The sequence below is a fragment of the Muscardinus avellanarius genome (genome assembly GCF_963383645.1).
Source record: "Muscardinus avellanarius genome assembly, chromosome: 4".
In the NCBI taxonomy this organism is placed as follows: Eukaryota; Metazoa; Chordata; class Mammalia; order Rodentia; family Gliridae; genus Muscardinus; species Muscardinus avellanarius.
The window spans coordinates 126,985,154-127,005,363 of NC_137789.1; the positions used below are offsets into that span (position 1 = coordinate 126,985,154).

General features: G+C 36.8%; 1 protein-coding gene across 3 annotated transcripts in view; it reads right to left on the reverse strand.

The window, feature by feature from the left end:
* Positions 1 to 20,210, reverse strand: part of LOC308262053 (protein FRA10AC1) — a gene marked incomplete at both ends in the record, with an annotated part of 30,756 nt that overhangs the window by 2,481 nt on the left and 8,065 nt on the right. For 2 of the 3 annotated variants that reach the window (XM_080694384.1, XM_080694383.1), the window contains 5 exons: positions 3,891 to 3,926; positions 7,231 to 7,349; positions 10,774 to 10,816; positions 12,265 to 12,378; positions 15,940 to 15,985. In XM_080694384.1, the coding sequence (XP_080550510.1) occupies positions 3,891 to 3,926; positions 7,231 to 7,349; positions 10,774 to 10,816; positions 12,265 to 12,378; positions 15,940 to 15,985 (358 nt within the window). The remainder of the gene's footprint in view (positions 1 to 3,890; positions 3,927 to 7,230; positions 7,350 to 10,773; positions 10,817 to 12,264; positions 12,379 to 15,939; positions 15,986 to 20,210) is intronic. The other variant, XM_080694385.1, reaches the window with a different exon arrangement.

Sequence of the window (20,210 nt, forward strand, 5' to 3'; positions counted from 1 at the left end):
AGTTACAGAAAATATGCTGAAAGTATAGTCTATGTGAAAAGCATTATATATATATTAAATACCTACATGCAAGTTAATATTTGTATAGGTTTATAAGAACCAACTAAACCTACCAGTAATTATATCACCTGTGGGCCTAGGATACTTTTACTTTCTACTTCAAATATTTCCACACTGTTTGTGTTTTAGACAATGAGTATGTATTACTTTTAATATCAGGACAAATATAAAGATGCTTCCATTTTGAAAATGTAATGAAACAGACATATTTCAAGTGAGTTAACTTTTATCAGTCAACTAAAAATTATTAAATACTGAAAAATGTATTATCAGGTAATAAATTCATATTCAATGAAGTAATTAGAGTAGTAAATAATTCTTCTTCAGTAATGACCATTACTCTAAAAAGAACTGTTCTTGAGGTACTGGTCCCAATATAAATATGCTCCCTATAAAAGTTTTAGTTTGTGTATCTTTTGTATGACCAAGAAAAAGAAGAAAATAAATCAAAGACAACTATATTTCAAGAGATAATCCCTTATAAGAGTTAATACTGGAATTGAATTTGACCCGTCGACACAGAATGTCCCTTAGTTCAGCACAACACAAAAACAAAACAGCATTGATTTGCCACGGTGGTTCTAGTCTTTTATCTGTTGGACTTTAACCTTGAATCAATATGTGTATTTGAACTTTGGTCCTCACTGAATCTGTTGTGGCACCAATTTTAACAAAAAAGGCAAATGGAGGGAGTTGTTGTATTTCTATTGCCTTATAAAAAAATGGTTATAAAGTCCTGGGATGATGATTCTAGTTTTGTGACAGCCATCACTAGAACTGCAAGGTAAGAATAATAAAGTTTCTTGGCTCAATTTTTATGGAAACTCACCAACATGAGATGAAGCAAGAGCAAAAACTAATTAGGTCTAATGAAGTTATCACGATGGTTTTACTGGTAAGATGTCAAAGAACAAAACCTATAAGACCCTTAAAAGTGGGCAACTAATTTAAAAAATCCTAACCACTGTCTGCTCTTTTGTTCCCTCCCAAGAGCACTTCCCACATGCAAGCTTTCCTACCCCAATTTTCTGATACCAGACAATCCAATTTTACTTAAAAAATCAGTTTAGAATAACATAATTTCTCTTGAAAAAAAAATCCACTGAAAAAGTGGTCAAATACCCTGAGAAAATCAAGTCTACACGACAGAAATAAATGATCTTGAGGGTCCCTTACAATCCTATGAATCTAAAATATTCAGGTTCCCTAAAGGTGACAGTCACCAAAATCGTTGCTATAACTGCTCTGAGCTGCAGAGGAGGGAGAAGTGTTGCTAAAGAAACCGGGAGAAAGGTCAATACAAAACGATGTTTACGGCACCACTGTAAAATCTCTGCAGTAACTACTGGTGAGTGGGGGTCAGAATTGAAGTCACTGGCTCTCTGAGGTGGAAGGGGAGCTGGAGGTCTTTTAATCCAGCTCAGAGTGACTCTCGCTGTAACATCTCAAAGAATAAACTCCTGCCCCATCTATGCTTGGACCCACCACCTCCGAGGCAGCCCAATTCCTTCATTTCCTCCGACGTTTGTAAGTGACAAATTTTTCCATGAACTGAAGCAAAAATCTGTTTTCAGGCAATTTTTTAAATCGACAGACTCTAGTTTTGCCAACCAGGGTCATCTAAAATAAGTCTCCAACACAGCAGCCACCTCCCAAACACCTAGAGTTCCCCTCGACCTCCGCGCCCACACCCACTGACTCCAACGCAGCGCCTGCCTTTGCCAACACTCTCCCTACGGCACATTCCCAGCCCACAGAGACACGGCCGTCCTCCTGGCCTGCCTCAAGTCTTCAGTGCTCCTGCGAGTGTGGCGCCGAGAGCTGCACACAATTTTCCCAGATGCACTGATTGAAAGCAGGCCTATCATTTTGGTTTTTGTGGATATTATATCTGAAAACTCACTCTATGGAAAAAATGGCAAATGTCTCCAATAATCATGATAACAAATGTACAGGTCAGATTTTTACAGACTTGCCTTTTGATCGGATCAAAACAAATCTGTTTAATGTTTGTTTTCCTTTTCTCTTAACAACAATAATAGCTGTAGGTTACCAAAGATTGCCTTTGTTGTCACACAAATCAAATCAAACGAGAAAACCTTCCACTACACGTTTCCTCATTTGATTCTGATAATAGTCCAACAAAGTAGGTCTCTTTACACCCATTTTACAATAGGAGTTGCAGATCAAGTCATTAATGGAGATCTGTATAATACACTTGCCAACGCTAGTGTATACAGAGGGAACCGACTTTTGATTCACTGATACAGTTATTGACAGCAAATGCCAGCTGTTTTCAATTACAATATCAAAATGTTCTACAGAGGATAATTATTATGTAATTTAAGATTTTCCTTATGTTCCCTTCCATAAAGTACAGTTCTACTGAGGGAAAAAAAAAAAAAAGGAGCAGACTTTGGAATTAGACACTTTTATTTAATCTTAGCTTTGGCATTAACTATTTGACCCTGAGCAATTTACTTAAATTCTCTGATTCTCGTGAGATCTGATACGTAGCGTAAGACTGTAAGTTATCATAAATGGATTTCCCCTTTCATAAACCCAAAACAGAGTCTTCTCTCAAAACTGCCAGAAAAAAAGCTGAATACTGAATTTTATTTATTATCTAGTGGGTACTACTAATCATTCTACTGATGGTATCACTCTTCGGTTTGGTTATTAGGAAGAACAGCGACAAATTTGTTGTCTACCTTTGGAATTATGCAGGAAGTTTTTGATATGCATTTTTCTGTCACCAAAAATAAGCCTCAATGTACCTCTGTACACTGCTGTTTTACCTCATTTGACCATTTGATCTGTGTGCCTCTGGAAATCTCACATATATTTTTGTAAGTCACTGTGATCATTTTGGGGGGAGGGGCTGAGGACTGACCCTATGAACACTCTATCTCTGAGCTACCCCCCCAGTCCTCTTTTATTTCTCTATTTTGAAACACAGTCTTGCTAAGTACCTGAGGGTCTCACTAAGTTAGAGGCTGGCCTTGAATCTTCAATCCTCTTGGTCTCAGCCTCCCAAGTACTGGGATTACAGGCATGTGCCACCCACACCCGGCTCATTGTGAAAGGTTTTTGAAATGTTGCGAGCAAAAATGAGTTTATAACGATTATTCAATAAAACCCGATCTATTTTCATCTAAGCGGGTGATCACTAAGACTAATTAAAATACTAACCAGTAGCAACCTGCGGCCAACATTTTCCTCTCCATGCACAAGGCACACACTTCATCCAACCGATCAAAGTCACCAAGTGATCACCAGACTCATGTGACACAAGTAACTCTCCTGAAATCTTAGCCAGCCCCAAATCCCTTCCCGTTCCAACCTCACCTTTGATCTCTCTTTCCTCACATTTTACAATGTGAAATTGAAATATGTGCCTATTGCATGTGCTGGAGAAATACTTAATGCTCTTTATAATTAAAATAAGAAACTTTCCATTGGTGTGTGTGTGTTACTAAGGAGCAAGCCCACAGACATTCTAGCTCCAAGCTACACCCCCAGCCCTATTTTTATTTTAAAACAAGGTCTCACCAGGTTGATAAAAAAATCTCACTACTTGCTGAAGCTGGCCTCAAACCTGCGATCCTCCTATCTCAGCCTCCCAAGTACTGGGATTGTGGCACCACACCTCGCATTCATTCTTCTAAATTGGGGAATAAACATTCATTTTGGGTCTTCTATTATTTTTCTCATATAGTACTAAACAAAAAACAATTCACATCAGAGCAAGATACAATTCATGAGAAACCCAAACTGAAAACACCTCAAACTATTTATTTCTATTTAATAAAGCAATTTTTGATACTTACTATTTATGGAACCTTCTGATTTCTTTGATGAATGTCCTGAAAAGACAGTACAGTTAAGAAGTATCACATTGGGGTGGTTCAATAGTTGTAGCTGTAATCATAATTCTTCCCAAGAGTGTAGTTTGCTTATAATCTTATAGATAAGCACTTCATTGTTTTCTAATTTTTCAGCTTCTTTGATTATCTCCCCAGTTAAAATGTTAGGTCCTTCTAGGCAGGGCTCACAGTTTTGCTTTCATTTGGCCTAGAATAGCTAACATAACTTTAAAAATAATGAGGGCTTATAAGAAATATATTACTAAAAAGAAACACCTCGCTGGTTGCAATGTAAGTAATAATTTCTTTTACTTGTGGAGATGTTCAGCATCTGAAAACAGTTTACAAATAATTATTTGTTTTCCACAATACTTCCAAGATCACATATGGATGAGAACATGACTTCACTCATGTAAAGCCAATAACAACACACAATTATGTCATAAAACAAGTCTTCTACTCTACAGCAGTTATTGAGGGAAACAGAAGGAGAAAAACACCAAAGACCCGATTACTGTAATTCTTTAAAAATCACCATTATGTTGAGCCTCCCATAATAAGCCCTCTGGGGAAATGTTTCTGAAGGCTAATGAGTTAAAACAGGAAAGGTAACAGATGTAGAGAACAATTGCTCCAACATTTCTGGACAGGAGGTCTCTTCAGCCAGCGTATGGCCAAAAGGGGGCAAGAGCTAAAGGGTGAAGACATGGAAACCTATTGTTCCCGTCATCAAAGGCCAGATGGCTCTACGGAGTGTGAAAGGAAGGTAGAGAGTGGAGATGGTGAGCCAGTGGGGAACCATACAGAAGAATGGAGCAGTAGACTTGAGGAGAAAAAACCGTGTTACACAGTAGGGTAGAGATGATTTGAGAACTCTATACGCTGGGGTACAAGTAACAGGACTTGATAATAAACATGAATAAGGAGAGTATTACGGCTAATTCTCAGATTTCCAAAATTAGTTTCAGATTGATACAGCTGTCCATCTACTCAAACATGGAACACTAAAGGAAAAACATGGATAAGGTCACACGCGCGTGTATAACTTGAAGAGTTCAACTCATCTCTGATCCTGAGTATCCAGCCACCTACCTAGTCTTCTGTTTTGAATGTACTGAATAACTTTTTACAAAGTGGAGCTCAAATCTTCAATCTGGTATATGCAGTGATTAATATGGTGACACAATTATGATGCAAATGCATTAACAGGTGCAACAAAATCCTCAAATGGTACACTAAACATTTTCTTAGCATAACAGGATATGTAAAAAATTTAAAACTCAAGTGAGATTTTTTACATTTGTCAGTTAAAATTTCTTTAGAGTTGGGAAATAATGACACTAGAGATGAAAAGGCTTTCTATTTTATTTTATTTTATTTATTTATTTATTTTTTGGTGGTACTGGGATTCCTGGAAGCCCTTCTACCTCCGGGCTACACTTCCATGGGCTATACTCCCAGACCTATTTTTTAACTTTTTTATGTGGAAACAGGGTCTCTTAAGCCAGCGAAGCTGGCTCCGAACCAGCGCGATCCTCCTGTCTCCGCCTCCCAAGCGCGGGGATTACAAGCGTGCACCACCACGCCCGGCTTGAAAAGGCTTTCTATTTTAAATGTCAACTCTGTAAACAATAGAATAACAATATCTTCTTTTATCATCTATCAATTTTACCAAGTCTAAAACCTGGTGATACTATATACTTGAATTATAAATAATGAATATATCATGCTATGCAAGAAGAAAAAATGCAAGTAAGAATGCAATATATCTAATGATCTTTACAGCTGGAACAAGGGAGCCCTCTCCTGTTTGAACATTATATTAACATTGCTAATATATTAACACAGGCAATGCTAACCCAATTTAGCATTACCTACCTAGTTTTAAGGTGATTCACTGTAAGTTACAGCCAATTTGACCCATTATAGGCTGAAAAAGTAACTAGAAATAAACTTCATAATACCTAATTATGTTCCAGCTAGAATGATCTCACTTCCACTCCTGAATAATACTATGAGGTAGGTACTGCTATCAAGACCAATATATATACCTGGAGTATAAAGAGCTAAAGGATTGCTGGGAAAATAGTAAGCACCTGACAGATTTGAATTGATAATTATTTACTAAGTATATGTGCATAACACCATATTAGGTTCTAAGGGCAGTTATGTATCAACCTTTCTCATATCAAAAGGCTCATCAACACCTGGTGGTGCGCACCTATAATTCCAACAGCTTGGGGAGGCTGAGACGGGAGAATCACAAGAGCCAAGTCTGGGCAAATTAGTGAGACTCTATCTCACAGTGAAAAATAAAAAGCTCAGTGGTAGAATGCCCCCAGGTTCAATCCCCCATACTGCCAAAAAACAAACAAAACAAACAAACAAATAAAACCTAAATCCCAAAAATATAAAATAAAATTACTGAACAAACCATTATATTAAAAAATAGCATTATAACTTTATACTGTCAGACTATAAACTGTTAGCACATTCAAAGTGCCTTGATTCTCCACAATACGTGTGATGAGTATGGAGGCCATATATTCATATTACCCAAACACACATGAGAAAAGTAAGCTCAAGAAGTTCAGTGTCTCATTCAAGGTAACAAGTCTTATAAAGCCAGGAAATAAAACGTTATTTGCAATATTATGCAATGTTATATTATCTGTCAAAATGAATTGAAAGGTACTGGGGATGCAGCTCAGTGGTGGAGGGCTGGTTCAACGTGGGCAAGGCTCTGGGTTCAGTCCTCAGCACCACACACAAATCCTAGCACAGAGCTGGGGACGGAGTTCCATGACAGAGCATCTGCATAGCAAGTGCGAGGCTCCAGCACTTTGAAATATAAAGAAATTGAAAAAGAAAAAAATCAAAACCAATCCTGTTTGTAAAATTTCTCTAATTTTCTATCAATTCCTATCTAAATTCTCAACCAGTTTGCTTTCCACTACAATAAAACAAAATTCTAAATGTATTCACCAATTAAGGTGTGTGTGTGTGTGTGTGTGTGTGTGTGTGTGTAGTAACAGAGATTAAGCCAAGAGCATTCTATCTCTGGGCTACATCCCCAAACCTATATTACTTTATTTTTTATTTTGAAATAGGGTCTCACTAAGTTGAAGAGAGTCTCCCTAAATTTCTGAGGCTGGCCATGAACCTGTGATCCTCCTGTCTCAGCCTCCCAAGTACTGCAATTACAGGTATGTGTCACATGCCCGGTTTCACCAACTAAATTCTACACTGGAGATATGGCATATTGTATTTTATTCCCAGGAATTACAACTTAACTTCCTTTTACCTTTATCCCTCTTCTTGGAGTCCGCTTCTTCAGAAGACAATCTGGACTTTTTATGTGATGACTCTTCACAACCATTTTTGGTTTTAGCCTTCCTTTTTTTTGACTTAATTTCTTTTCTCCTTTATGTTAAATAAAAAAATTAAAAGTTAACTTTTTCAACTGATCTTACAAAAAATTAACAAAAATAAAATCAATTATTTTTATTTTTTCAGAGATAAAAAAGTTTATTTAAGAAAGTGAGAACACACATTCAAGGGATTCATGCAAGCCAACTAGAGAGTGTGAGAGTGGCCAGAGTACTTATTTTTAAAGGTAATTTGTGTATCAGGAACTTTAAATAAATCTGTAAATACTAATATATTGAGAAATGCACAATAGTGAAACCTAAACACATTGAGACAAAGAATTATTTCTAAGTCTATACACAACATTAGTAAATATAAATCATCATTTTACTCAGTTCTTCCTTTTTTTTTTTTTTTTGGTACTGGGGATGGAACCCAGAGGCATTCTACCTTCAAGCTAAACTACCAGCCCTATTTTTTATTCTTTATTTTGAAACAGGGTCTCACTGAGTTGCAAAGGGCCTCACTAAGTAGCTGAGGTTGTCCTCAATATGCGATCCTCTGGTCTCAGTCTCCCAAATTCTGGGATCACAACTGTGTGCTACCACATCCGGCTTCGATTCTTCCTTTCTATATTCTATCATTTAGTCATTTAAAAGCAAATTCACAATCAGCCTCAGCTACTTAGTGAGAGTGAGGCCCTGTTTCAAAATAAAGAATAAAAAATAGGGCTGAGGGTATAGTTTGGAGATAGAATGCCCCTGGGTTCCATCCCCAGAACTGAAAAAAAAAAAGCAAATTACAAACCAGGCATGGTAGTACAGGGTTGTAATCCCAGCATTTGGGAGGCTGAGACAGGAGGACCCAAGTTCATGGTCAGCCTCAGCTACTTAGTGATTTCTTTTGTTCTTTTGCAACTCAGTGAGACTCTGTCTCAAAATAAAGAATAAACTGGGCGTGGTGGTGCACACTTGTAATCCCAGCATTTGGGAGGCTGAGACAGGAGGATCCTGATTCTCAGCCAGCCTCAGCTGCTACTTAGTGAGGCCTTTTGCAACTCAATGAGACTCTGTTTCAAAATAAAAAATACAAAATAGGGCTGGGGGTGTAGCTCGGAGGTAGAATGTCCCTGGGTTCCATCCCCAGTACCGAAAAAAAACCCAAGCAAATTACAAAAACAAATTTCCTTTCCTTCCGTGTAATCCATATCTCTGTATACACTGAAAAGACGCAAACAAAAAGTTGGTGTAATAGTTCTAAACCACTAATAAATAGAATATATATACATATACATACATATATACATATATATACATATATATATACACACGTGTGTGTGTGTGTGTGTGTGGTACTGGGGGTGGGACCCAGGGACTTTCTACCTCTGGCTATACTCCCAGACCTATTTTATACTTTATTTGGAAACAGGGTCTAAGTTGCTTAAAGCGTAAGTAGCTGAGGCTGGCTTCAAAACTGTGGGATCCTCCTATCTCAGCCTCCCAAACGCCGGGTAAATAGAACATTTTTAATCTCTCAAGAACGAGTAGTATAGTAAAAGCATAATAAAATGAAGATGAAAAGGTCTTATTGTTGTCTCATATGTCAACTTCGGACCATTTACATTTTATCCATATTGCTGTAGCTTTTTCTCTTCTAGGCCAGGTATACAAGTTGGTCAGTACCATAGTTGGCAAGCAATTAATTTTAAGTGGTTAAAAAATAAATAGTAAAAAGAGAGAGGTGGCAATTCTGAACCTGGAATTTACAAGGAAGACAGAGAGACAAAAACCTTATTTAACACATCTTCCAAATTACAGTACTTATACCAAATACACACACACACACACACACACACACACACACACACACACACACACACACACACACATATATATGTACTGGGGTAGAACCCAGAGGCTTTCTACCTCTGGACTATACTCCCAGACCTATTTTTGTATTTTATTTGGAAACAGGGTCTCAAAAGAGCCTCACTCAGTAGCTAAGGCTGGCTTCAAACCTGTGCGATCCTCCTGTCTCAGCCTCCCAAGCGGGAGGATTACAAGCGTGCGCCACCACGCCCGGCCCAAATATTGTAATACTCAGAACAATAACCATTTTTGTTATTGTCATCAGAGTTGTTTCAGTTTTGAAATGAAGCTCAAAAGTCAAGGTCAAAAAACCTAACCAGTTTTTCAGTGTCAGTGAAGAAAATGAGAAATAAAGGTTTAAGCTAGTTTGCTAAATTCTGAGAATTAAAAAGTTATTTAATATTTATTTGTTATGTACTTTTGTGTGTGTGTGTACTGGGGATTGAACCCAGGGGCATGCTACCTCCAAACTACACTAGTCCTAGCCCTATTTTATTCTTTTAATTTAAAAATAATTTTTTTTTGCGGTACTAGGGATGGAACCCAGGGGCATTCTACCTCTGAGCCACACCCCCGGCCCTATTTTTTATTCTTTATTTTGAAATAGGGTCTCACTGAGTTGCAGAGGGCTTTAGTAAGTAGCTGAGGTTGTCCTTGAACCACAATCCTCTGGTCTCAGCCTCCCGAATGCTGGGATTACAAGCCTGTGCCACCATGCCCGGTTTATTCTTTTATTCTGAAAGAGGGTCTCACTAAGTTGCTGAGGCTGGCTACGAACCTGTGAACCTCCTATCTCAGCCTCCCAAGTACTAGGATTACAAGTCTGAGCCACCATGCCTGGCAATTAATATTTATTTTTAACAGCTGAAACTCTAGGTTAGGCACACTTATAATAAAGCTAATTTAGGGTTAACAGCATTTATGAACATATTTTATCAAGCTGCAGAATTCTGCCATTATACTTTCAACTATTATTCAGGACATGCGTCTTGACCACTTTAGTAATATCAAGTCACCAGACTGAGTCTGAACACTGTCAGTATCAGGGCTATGTTTGATTTACTATGCCGGGCACCGTGGCAAGCATTTTACCTGCACTTTCATTTACTCCCCATGATGCCCCCAGTATCCTCATTTTTGCAGATAATAAAATTAGGCTCACAGAGATTAAGGCAGCTTGCCCAAGAAGCAGGCTCCTAAGTGGAGCAGCTAGCAGAAACAGGTTTGCTTTCAAAGCCAGCAACTTCGTGTGTACTGCAGCATAGGCCACCAACTCAATATGCCAGATAAGGCTCATTCAATAGGAGACTGATCTTAATATTTGAAATAAGTATTCATCTTTGGTATCAATGACAAACTCCAGTTAACACTGTCTAAACAAGTTACAAGAACCATCTCATAAAGTCCGCATCATCACACATTTTCGAAGAATATTACTACGGCACCTGAACTTTGGCTCCAAATTAAGAATTCTAACATTCATCTACCACCCCGCATAGCTAGACCTTCACATTTAAAACTGCTTGCCTAGAACAGGCCATGGAGTGCAGATATGACTATGCCCAAGATTACTAAGAAACGACAAATGGCAGTTTAAAAAACAATGTTACCTGTGATGAAAATTTAACTTAAAGGAACATTCCTGGCACAACCCTAAAAGCAAACAAACAAACAAACAAATCGTATCACTGAATTTGAATAGCTCTACTGCTACTCTACTTTTAATATCACAAATTCTCATCTTCTTTATATTCCTTTAATATAAATGGGGAAACAAATAATCTGAAGAAAACAATCTTAACCTTTACCACCTCAAAAATGCAGACATACACCCACACATATATACTTGTGTATATACATATTTATAATAATGTATTAGAATGCTTGTGGAATTTAAAATATCTTTACTTTAAAAATGTTGTAAGTTTAATTGTGTTCTATAGATAGCACTACCACATCTCAAAGATAGATAATATGTTATGCAAATATATATTATGTACTAACAATAATTTGGGTATAGTTATTTACTCTGAAGTGCTCTAAGAACTTTCAAATGGAAAGGAGCTTTTCAAATAGTCCCATCACTGTGGCCTCTTCATTTCCTTTGTTTCAGTCCCCACTGGTTGACCTTCCCTGATATGCACTTCCAGAATGAACTCAGAACCAGTCTTTACTGATGGCATTTGAGTAAATTGGTGACTTCTATCATGAGTGAACAGAAAACTCTGAAGATGCAATTACTTAAAACCTAGAGCAAGTTGAAGGCTATTCACATGACAAGGGAGAGGAGCAGCTATTAAGACAGGTATATTAAAAAAAAAAAAACCTTCCTAAACATTTTTTATTGCCTGTCAAAGAGAGTAGATTTATTATCTACACCGCAAAAATATGGCTACATAATCAGGCTATGCTCCCAGCCCTATTTTATATTTTATTTGGAAACAGAGTCTCACTAAGTTGCTGAGAGCCTCACTCAGTAGCTGAGGCTGGCTTCGAACCTATGCGATCCTCCTGTCTCAGCCTCCCAAGTGTAGGGATTACAAGCGTGCACTACCACACCCAGCTCTACATTGCCTTTTCTAATACTCTGCCTCTCAGACATGTCACTTAAGTGACATTCTCAAGTTAATGGAAAGAGATCTTCACTCTACAAATTAACAGCTTACATTTGACATTAGAAATGGTTTACTAAAATGTCACAAAAATGTTAAAAATATAACAATTTTAGGCCAAAAGTCTTTGAGGCATTAGGAAGATCTTAATTCCAGGAAGAAATGTTAACAATTTCTCAGGTAGGTGGAGTATGGTTGGGCATGCCTGTAATCCCAGTACTTGAGATGCTCCAGACAGGAGGACCTCATGTTCGAAGACAGCCTCAGCAAGTAGTGAGACTCTCAGGAACCTAGTGAGACCCTGTTTCAAAAAAATAAAATAAAATACAGCTGGGGATATAGCTCAGGGGTAGAACACCCCTGGGTTCAATCCCCAGTATCAAAAAAAAAAAAAAACAAAACTTTTTAAAGTCTTAAATAGTTTATATGTTTTAAATTCTAAATTAAAAGATAAACTTGGGAAAATCTCATCTCCTAAAGTCAACTTACGTAATTTAACAAGTGCATTTCTCTTCTCACCATGCTCCACATAAGCAAAATTAACTTCCCAACTCTTCAAGCCTTCCTTTTCATCACAATATTTGTTTCCACAAAAAAATTGTCCTGCAAAAAGAAAAGGAATATTAACTCTAGTAGTTAACAGTATTCATCCATATGACTAGTTATTAACTCTAAAATTTACTTTTAAAATATGCAAAATCAAATATCACAGTGAGAATTGTTTTAAAAATTAATGTTAATTATAATAAAAAATTTAAAAGTAAGTTTATCTAAAAAAATAAGTAAAAGCTATATAAAATCAGCATTAAAAAATAACTGACCACGGCAGGCGTGGTGGCGCACGCTTGGGAGGTGGAAACAGGAGGATCCTGTAGGTTCGAAGCCAGCCTCTCTGGCTTAAGAGACCCTGTTTCCAAATAAAAATATATAAAGTAGGTGTCTGGGAGTGTAGCCCAGAGATAGAAGGGTTTCCAGGAACCCCAGTACCACCAAAACAAAACAAAACAAACAAACAAAACTGACCACAATAATTACAGCATGTTCAACAAATGTGTACATAAGCGTCAAATCAAAGAGCTGAAAACTGTTAGCATACAAAAAAAAAAAAATCACAGAATCAGAATCCTTGGTTGAGAAATTGACCTTTTATACGTAGCTACAGAGTTTTAGTGACTCTCTGTCAGGGAATTTTATACTTTGTAAAGTAGGACCACTGAGTGCACTCATTACAACCCTGAAAGAAGAAGTACATTTTTCAAAAGTACATCCTTTCCATGTTTCATTATAATATTGAATTAATATTATAAAATAATTAACATAATGCTATTTATTTAAATTATTAGCATAAGTGAGCACAAAAAACGCATTTAAAAATTCAAATACTTTGCAGCTGGCACACCCTGTATTCTCAGTACCTGGGAGGCTGAGAAAGGAGGATCACAAGTTCAAGGACAATCTTAGCAACTTAGTGAGAATCTCAGTAACTTAATGAGACACAGTCTCCAAACAAAAAATTAGAAAGGGCTGGTGGTATCACTCAAAGGTAGACTGCCCCTGGGTTCAATCCTCAGTACCACTAAATAAATAAATAAATGAATAAATATTCTTATCCTTTGATATAAAGTACAATAAAAAAAAATTAAACCTGATACTCCAAATTAAAAACACTTGTTGCTGATTTTACCACATCATTGTGTCTACTACATTAAAACTTCCAAAAAAAAATGAAGACTAATGATCTAAGAGGGGGAGGGAAAAAAAAACTATGCAACAATTACTTTGGCAGAAAAAGACAGGAATCAAACTTTTATGTATACATAAATAATTTATATTGCAATAATTGGCACCAATAGGAGCCAATCTGCAACCAGAACATTATTTTTATAGAAATGTAAGCAATTCCCCAAATGATCTTAGAACATTAATCTAAAAGACCAATTTATTATTATTATTTTTTGTGGTACTGGGGGTTGAACCCAGGGGTGGTCTACCTCTGAGCTACACTCACAGCCCTATGTTTTATTTTGAAACAGGGCCTCACTAAGTAGCTGAGGCCAGTTCCAAACCTTCAATTCTCCTGTCTCAGCATCTCAAGTACTGGGAATTAAATGTGTGGGCCACCATGCCCAGGTTTAAAATAAGGCCAATTTCTAAAGCAGTCCTTTTATTCATTCCAAATGTTTAAACATGTTTCGTAATATTTGTTAAAAGAGAAACATCAGAATTATAAATAAAATTAGCACAGTAACTTGCTTTCCCCTTCTCAACTAATCCTTCCTTCAGTTACATGAATTTAGAGAATGTCCGTCAGTTTTTTAAAAGGGGGCATTCTAAACTTGCCTAAAAATCCCATCAATAAAACCACAAAATTTTACTGATAGACATTACAGGATCTCTTGTTATTTTAGCTGAAGGCATAAACTAAATGTAACCCTAAGAAAAGCTAAAAATTGATTTAAATTTATTCTCTTTCCTTCTCCTTTTAAATACTTTCAGTGTTGATCCTTTGTGAATTATAGGAAAAAAATCTTACTGTTTGTTTTATTGCATTTCCAGTTGCATACCTGACATAAAACATATGTTTAATCATTTAAAACTGTAACCTTCAGCATGGCATGGTGGCGTACACCCAGTACTTGGGAGGCTGAGAGAGGAGGACTGCAAGTTCAAAGCCAGCGTCAGCCACTTAGCAAGGCTCTCCGCAATGTAATGAGACCACTTCCAAATAATAAACTAAAAACAGGTCTAGGAGTGTAGCCAGGAGGTAGAAAGCCTCTGGGTTCCACCCCCAGTAACACACACACACACACACACACACACACACACACACACACGCACACACGCACACACGCGCGCGCGCGCACACACACACACACACAGTAACCTTTCCTTTCAGTTTAGAAGATCTTAAAATAAAATTAAAATGATTTCCAGATAGTTTTCAGAAATAATAACACATAAAATGCAATTATTCTATGAAGAGCTAGTAAGACAGTATAAAAAACTTTATGAATAGATTAAATCCATACATAAGAAAAAAAGCATTTACTGATTGCCAACCAGTCTTTTGCTTTTAGACTAAACATTTGGGTTCAACTTCAGAGACTCCAAAATGAGAACTAGCCTGTTCAAAAATTCTATTGGGTACAAAGTGATACGTAATTTCTATTTTTCAAAATGTGAATTTGAGCTGGGCATGGAGGTATATACTTATAATCTCAGTATTTGGGAGGCTGAGACAGGAGGATCACAGGTTTGCCACCAGCCTCAGCTGTCTAGTAAGGCCCTCTGTGACTTAGTGAGATCCTGTTTCAAATAAAGAATAAAATAGGGGGCTGCGGGTATAGCTCAGAGGTAGAATGCCCCAGTATGGGGGGAGTGGGCTTGGCTAGAATGCAGCACTATCAACTTATTACTTCAAAATTAATAAGGAAAGCCAGGAATGGTGGCACACACTTGTAAGACCAATACTTGAGAGGCTCAGACAAGGAGGTTTATGTCAGCTATTTAGTGAGGCTCTCCGTAGCTAAGTTAGATTCTGTTTCAAAATAAAAAAATAAAATAGGGCTGGGGGTATAGCTCAAAGGTAGAATGACCCTGAGTTCAATCCCCAGTGCCACACACACACAAATATATAAGTAAAGGGAAAGAATCAAGCCTTCACTTGTTACTAGTTTAAACCTTTAACTCTTTAAAGATTTTCTATTTATCCTCCACTGCATGTTGTAAAGGCAACATTATAAAGGTAAAAATATTAAAGCACATATTCTGACCTTTGCTAACAGGGTATCACAAGTGCATCTCTAATTTTATTTATATGAATGATGATTTATTGTATATGCTAGGAAGAATCTTAACCAATGACTTCAATATTGTAACAAAATATATTGCATTCTATCTGGGCATGGTGGCGCATGCTCGTAATCCCAGCATTTGGGAGGCTGAGACAGGAGGATTGCAGGTTTGCAGCCAGCCCCAGCTACTTAGCGAGGCCCTCTGCTACTCAGTGAGACCCTGTTTCAAAGTAAAGAATAAAAAATAGGGCTGGGGGTGTAGCTCAGAGGTAGAATCCCTCTGGGCTCAATCCCTAGTACCACAAAAAGTAAATAAAGAAAAAAAAAGCTATAGTCTATGAAAAAAGTGAAATTTTAAAAAAAGAATTACCTTTTCCTGATATTACTTCTTTTTCTATTCGCCACCTAAATCCAAACTGATAAGAAAAAAATTACATTCATGCCAAAGTAAATGTGGATATTAAATTTAAATTACATATAAATGTAAACATGGTACAAACCATGACATTTACCAACCTAAAAATAAAATCTTAATTCTCATCATGAAAGCATTTTCTCTTCTCATAGGACTACAGATACTGGAAAATACACTTACTAATACTTATTTACCTGTTAAGGACAATCTTCTTTACTTTTAAATCATCCTAAATTTTATGTGCCAGGTTACAAAATACTTGTTAATAAGTAATATACACTGTTCTGTGATACTGATAAGAAAAAAAAAGGTTATGGTACAGCAAAGAGCCAATACATTACAGAGCAGAAATGGACAGCTTTAGCCAGGTGTGACTGTGCCCAAATCCTAGTACTGAGACAGGAGGATTTCAGGGCCAAAGCCAGTGTCAGCAGCTTAGTGAGATCTCGTTTCAAAATAAAAAATAAAAAGGGCTGGGACATGTACCTTGTAGGTAGAATGCCCTTGGATTCAATCCCCAGTAAAAAGAAAAAAAGGAAAAGAAAAGAAAAACGACCTTCGGAGTTAGATTATCTAGGTACATGCTTTAGGTCTACCACGTAACAACTGCACACTATTGTACAAGTCATTTAATCTCTTTCGGCCTCAGTTTCCTTTTATATAAAGTGAGATATGAGTACCTACCTCTCTGGGTGAAGAGGATTAAATGTGATAATACATATAAAGCACTTAGAATAGTAACTAATGCATAGTAGATCAAGGATTAGCACACTATGGCATAACAGTCTGTTCCCTAATTTTATAAATAAGTTTTACTGTGACACAATCACATCCATTAATTTATGTATGCCTAACTTTATAACATTAGGGTTCAATAATTGTGGCAGAGACCACATAACCAGCAAAGTAAAAAATCATGACTATCTGGCCCTTCATAAAAAATTATTTCCCATATAGAACAAGAGAGCACAGGATTCAGCACCTCTGATCTTAGCAGCCTAATCTAAGAAGTCACTCACTGACCTAAAATCCAATATTATTCAGGTTTGTGCCACTGGCCAAGTTTCACTCAGAAACAAAATAGGAACTGGAGCCAGTCTGGAGCTTAAAGTGAAAAGGTGTGTTACACTTCCATCTGAATTCCTAAACATAATTTTGTTTTAGCTGTACTGCCAAAAAAAGTGATCTTTTAAACTATTTTATATCCATCTACTAACTTATCAGCTTTAGTAGCAGGTTTAAGCTTCTATTCAGTTTAACATAATAGTTAAAAGCTCAGTTCCCAACAATAAAAAATCCTGAAGAACAATTTATAAATGAGCCAGGGTTGGTATTTACCCAAATGAACGGCTAAATTATGTCCAAACTAAAATGTAAGATGTCTATAGTAACTTTATTCATAATGGGCAAAACCCAGAAGTAACCACAATGTCCTTCATTAGGCAATCAGATAAATTGATATATCCAGACAGTGTAATGTTATTTAGTGCTAAAGAGAAACACACTATCAAGGCATGCAAAGATATAACTGCATGTCACAATATGCATAAGTGCATACTACTGAGTGAAAGAAGCCAATCTGAAAAGGTTCCATATCACATGATTTTAACTACATGACGTTATAGGGAAGGTAAAACCATGGACAGTACAAAGATCAGTGGTTGCCAGGAGTTAGGGAAAAATGAAAGAGGAGGAACACTAAGAATTTTTAGGGCAGTGAAACTGTTCTGTGTGATACTACAATGTTGGATACACGTTATACATCTGCCAAAATCCAAGGCCTGTACAACACTCAGAGCGAAACCTACAGTAAGCTACGGACTTTGAGTAATAACGAAGAGCTAATGCAAGATCGACAATTCTAACAAATGTTCCCGTCTGGTGGGGGATATTGACAGTAGGGGGCGCTGTGCATGTGTGGGAATATAGGAAGAACTCAGTATTTTCTAATCAATTTTGCTGTCAACCTAAAAATGCTCTAAGAAATAGTCTATTTTTAAAAAGACAAAAACAAAACAAAGGAACCCATTCATCTCCAGAATCTTGCAGCCTGGTACCCAATTCAAGAAAGTGTATCGTTCATTAACTAGTTCCATACGTAACCTTGGAAAAGGTATTCAACTATTCTTTTTCCTAAAATCTAAAAAAATGGAGAAAATTGACAATCTTAACCTCATGGAAGTGTTGTATTAGGAGAGAATTCAGGTAAGTGTTTAGTGCCTGGTTAGCTTCGGGTTTGTTTAATATTTTTTTAAAAATCACCTATTACTTGAATTTGGCAATTTCCTATCTTAAATGCAAATAAAAGCTCAAAATGTTTCAAAATATTCTGGTTAAAACCAATGAAAATAAAATCCTCCAGGTCTAGGGGAAAAAAGAAATAAAGTTCAAACAACTTTTTTATTTTAAGCCTATATACACATTCAATGTATATGCTGCTATTAAACATATTTTGCACTGTGAAATGTATAACAGTAATAGCTTCCAACCTTTTCTTTCATTCATTAATCTTTTCAACAAACACTTATTAAGTGACTATTTACTGGGCTTGGAATTCAATTGATATTAAAAAGCATTATTAAGCCGGGCATGGTGGCACACGCTTATAATCCCCGCGCTTGGGAGGCTGAGACAGGAGGATCGCGCAGGTTCAAAGCCAGCCTCAGCTACTTAGTGAGGTTCTCAGAAATTTAGTGCGACCCTGTTTCCAAATAAAATATAAAATGGGTCTGGGAGTATAGCCCAGAAGTAGAAAGCCTCCGGGTTCCACCCCCAGTACCACCAAAAAAAAAAAAAAAAAGCATTATTAAAATAATGTCTGTCACCCAAGAGGCTATATCTTCTGGGGGGATAAGAATATAACAGCCGGGCGTGGTGGCGCACGCTTGTAATCCCTGCGCTTGGGAGGTGGAAACAGGAGGATCGCGCTGGTTCGGAGCCAGCCTCGCTGGCTTAAGAGACTCTGTTTCCACATAGATGTTAAAAATAGGTCTGGGAGTGTATACCGGAGGTAGAAGGGCTTCCAGGAACCCCAGTACCACCAAAAAAAAAAAAAAAAAAGAAAGAAAGAAAGAAAGAAAGAAAGAAAGAAGAAAGAAAAAAAGAAAGAAAGAAAGAAATATAACAGAACAACTATACTATATTTTTCTAGTTAACAAATGTGTATTTCCTATATCCCTTCCTGACATAAATGTCTTGCTGGTGAATTGGATTAAAGCTAGAGTTACTCAAGGTTTCACATCAAACCTCTCCTCTTCTCATGCTGCCCTTTATCACAGAGAGGTTGCACACGCAAGCAATAAGAGAGAAGACCTGAAATTCCTGACAACACAAAGTCCCATGGTTATTTTCTTGGACATTTACATGAGAGAAAAATAACATACATTTATGTATTTATATACTTATTTATTTTTGCGGTTCTGGAGGTTGAACACAGGGGCATTCTACTTCTGACCTACATACTCAGCTCTTTTTGTTTTTGTTTGGAAACAGGGTCTCACTAGGTTGCTGAGAGTCTTGCTATGTAAGGCTGGTCTCAAACCTGCCATCTTCCTTTCTCAGCCTCCCAAGTACTGAAATTATAGGCACTGGCTATCATGTCCGGCAGAAAACTAACTTTTAGCTTATTTACATCAGTGGACTTTTTTTTTTTTTAATTGTTCTGGCCTTTGCAGCTGAATCTAATCCTAATTGACACAAATATCCAAATATATTCTCAATGATAAAAGATTCTTCAAAGAAAATTAAGAATATGAGCAAAAAGAAGTTCACTAAAAAGGGCCAACATACTTGCTATATATGTGGAATAAAGTTAGGAGTTGGTTAACGAAAAGTTAATTAAACATTAAACAAGGCATTACTTCAACTTTCTCTAACACCTAAAACATGGTATGCCCAAACCCAAATTTATTACCTTCCCCAAAATATGTCCCTCCAAATGCCCTACTTCTCTCAGTAGCCACTCAAAATCTGTGTCATCCTTGATTTCTTACTAGCACTTATTCTCATATGCAATATGAAAATACAATTTGTTTCAAGATTATTCTCCTTCAACTCATTTCCAGTAATGACTTTTAATGCAGAATTCAAGTATTTGATTTTTATTTACATACATTTTCTCCCTCAACTAGACTGCAGTTTTTTCAGAAGGGCACCTCTTATTTATTTTTTTTTTAATTTTTTATTGGTGCACTGTATTCATACATCATAGTGGGATACAAAAAAAA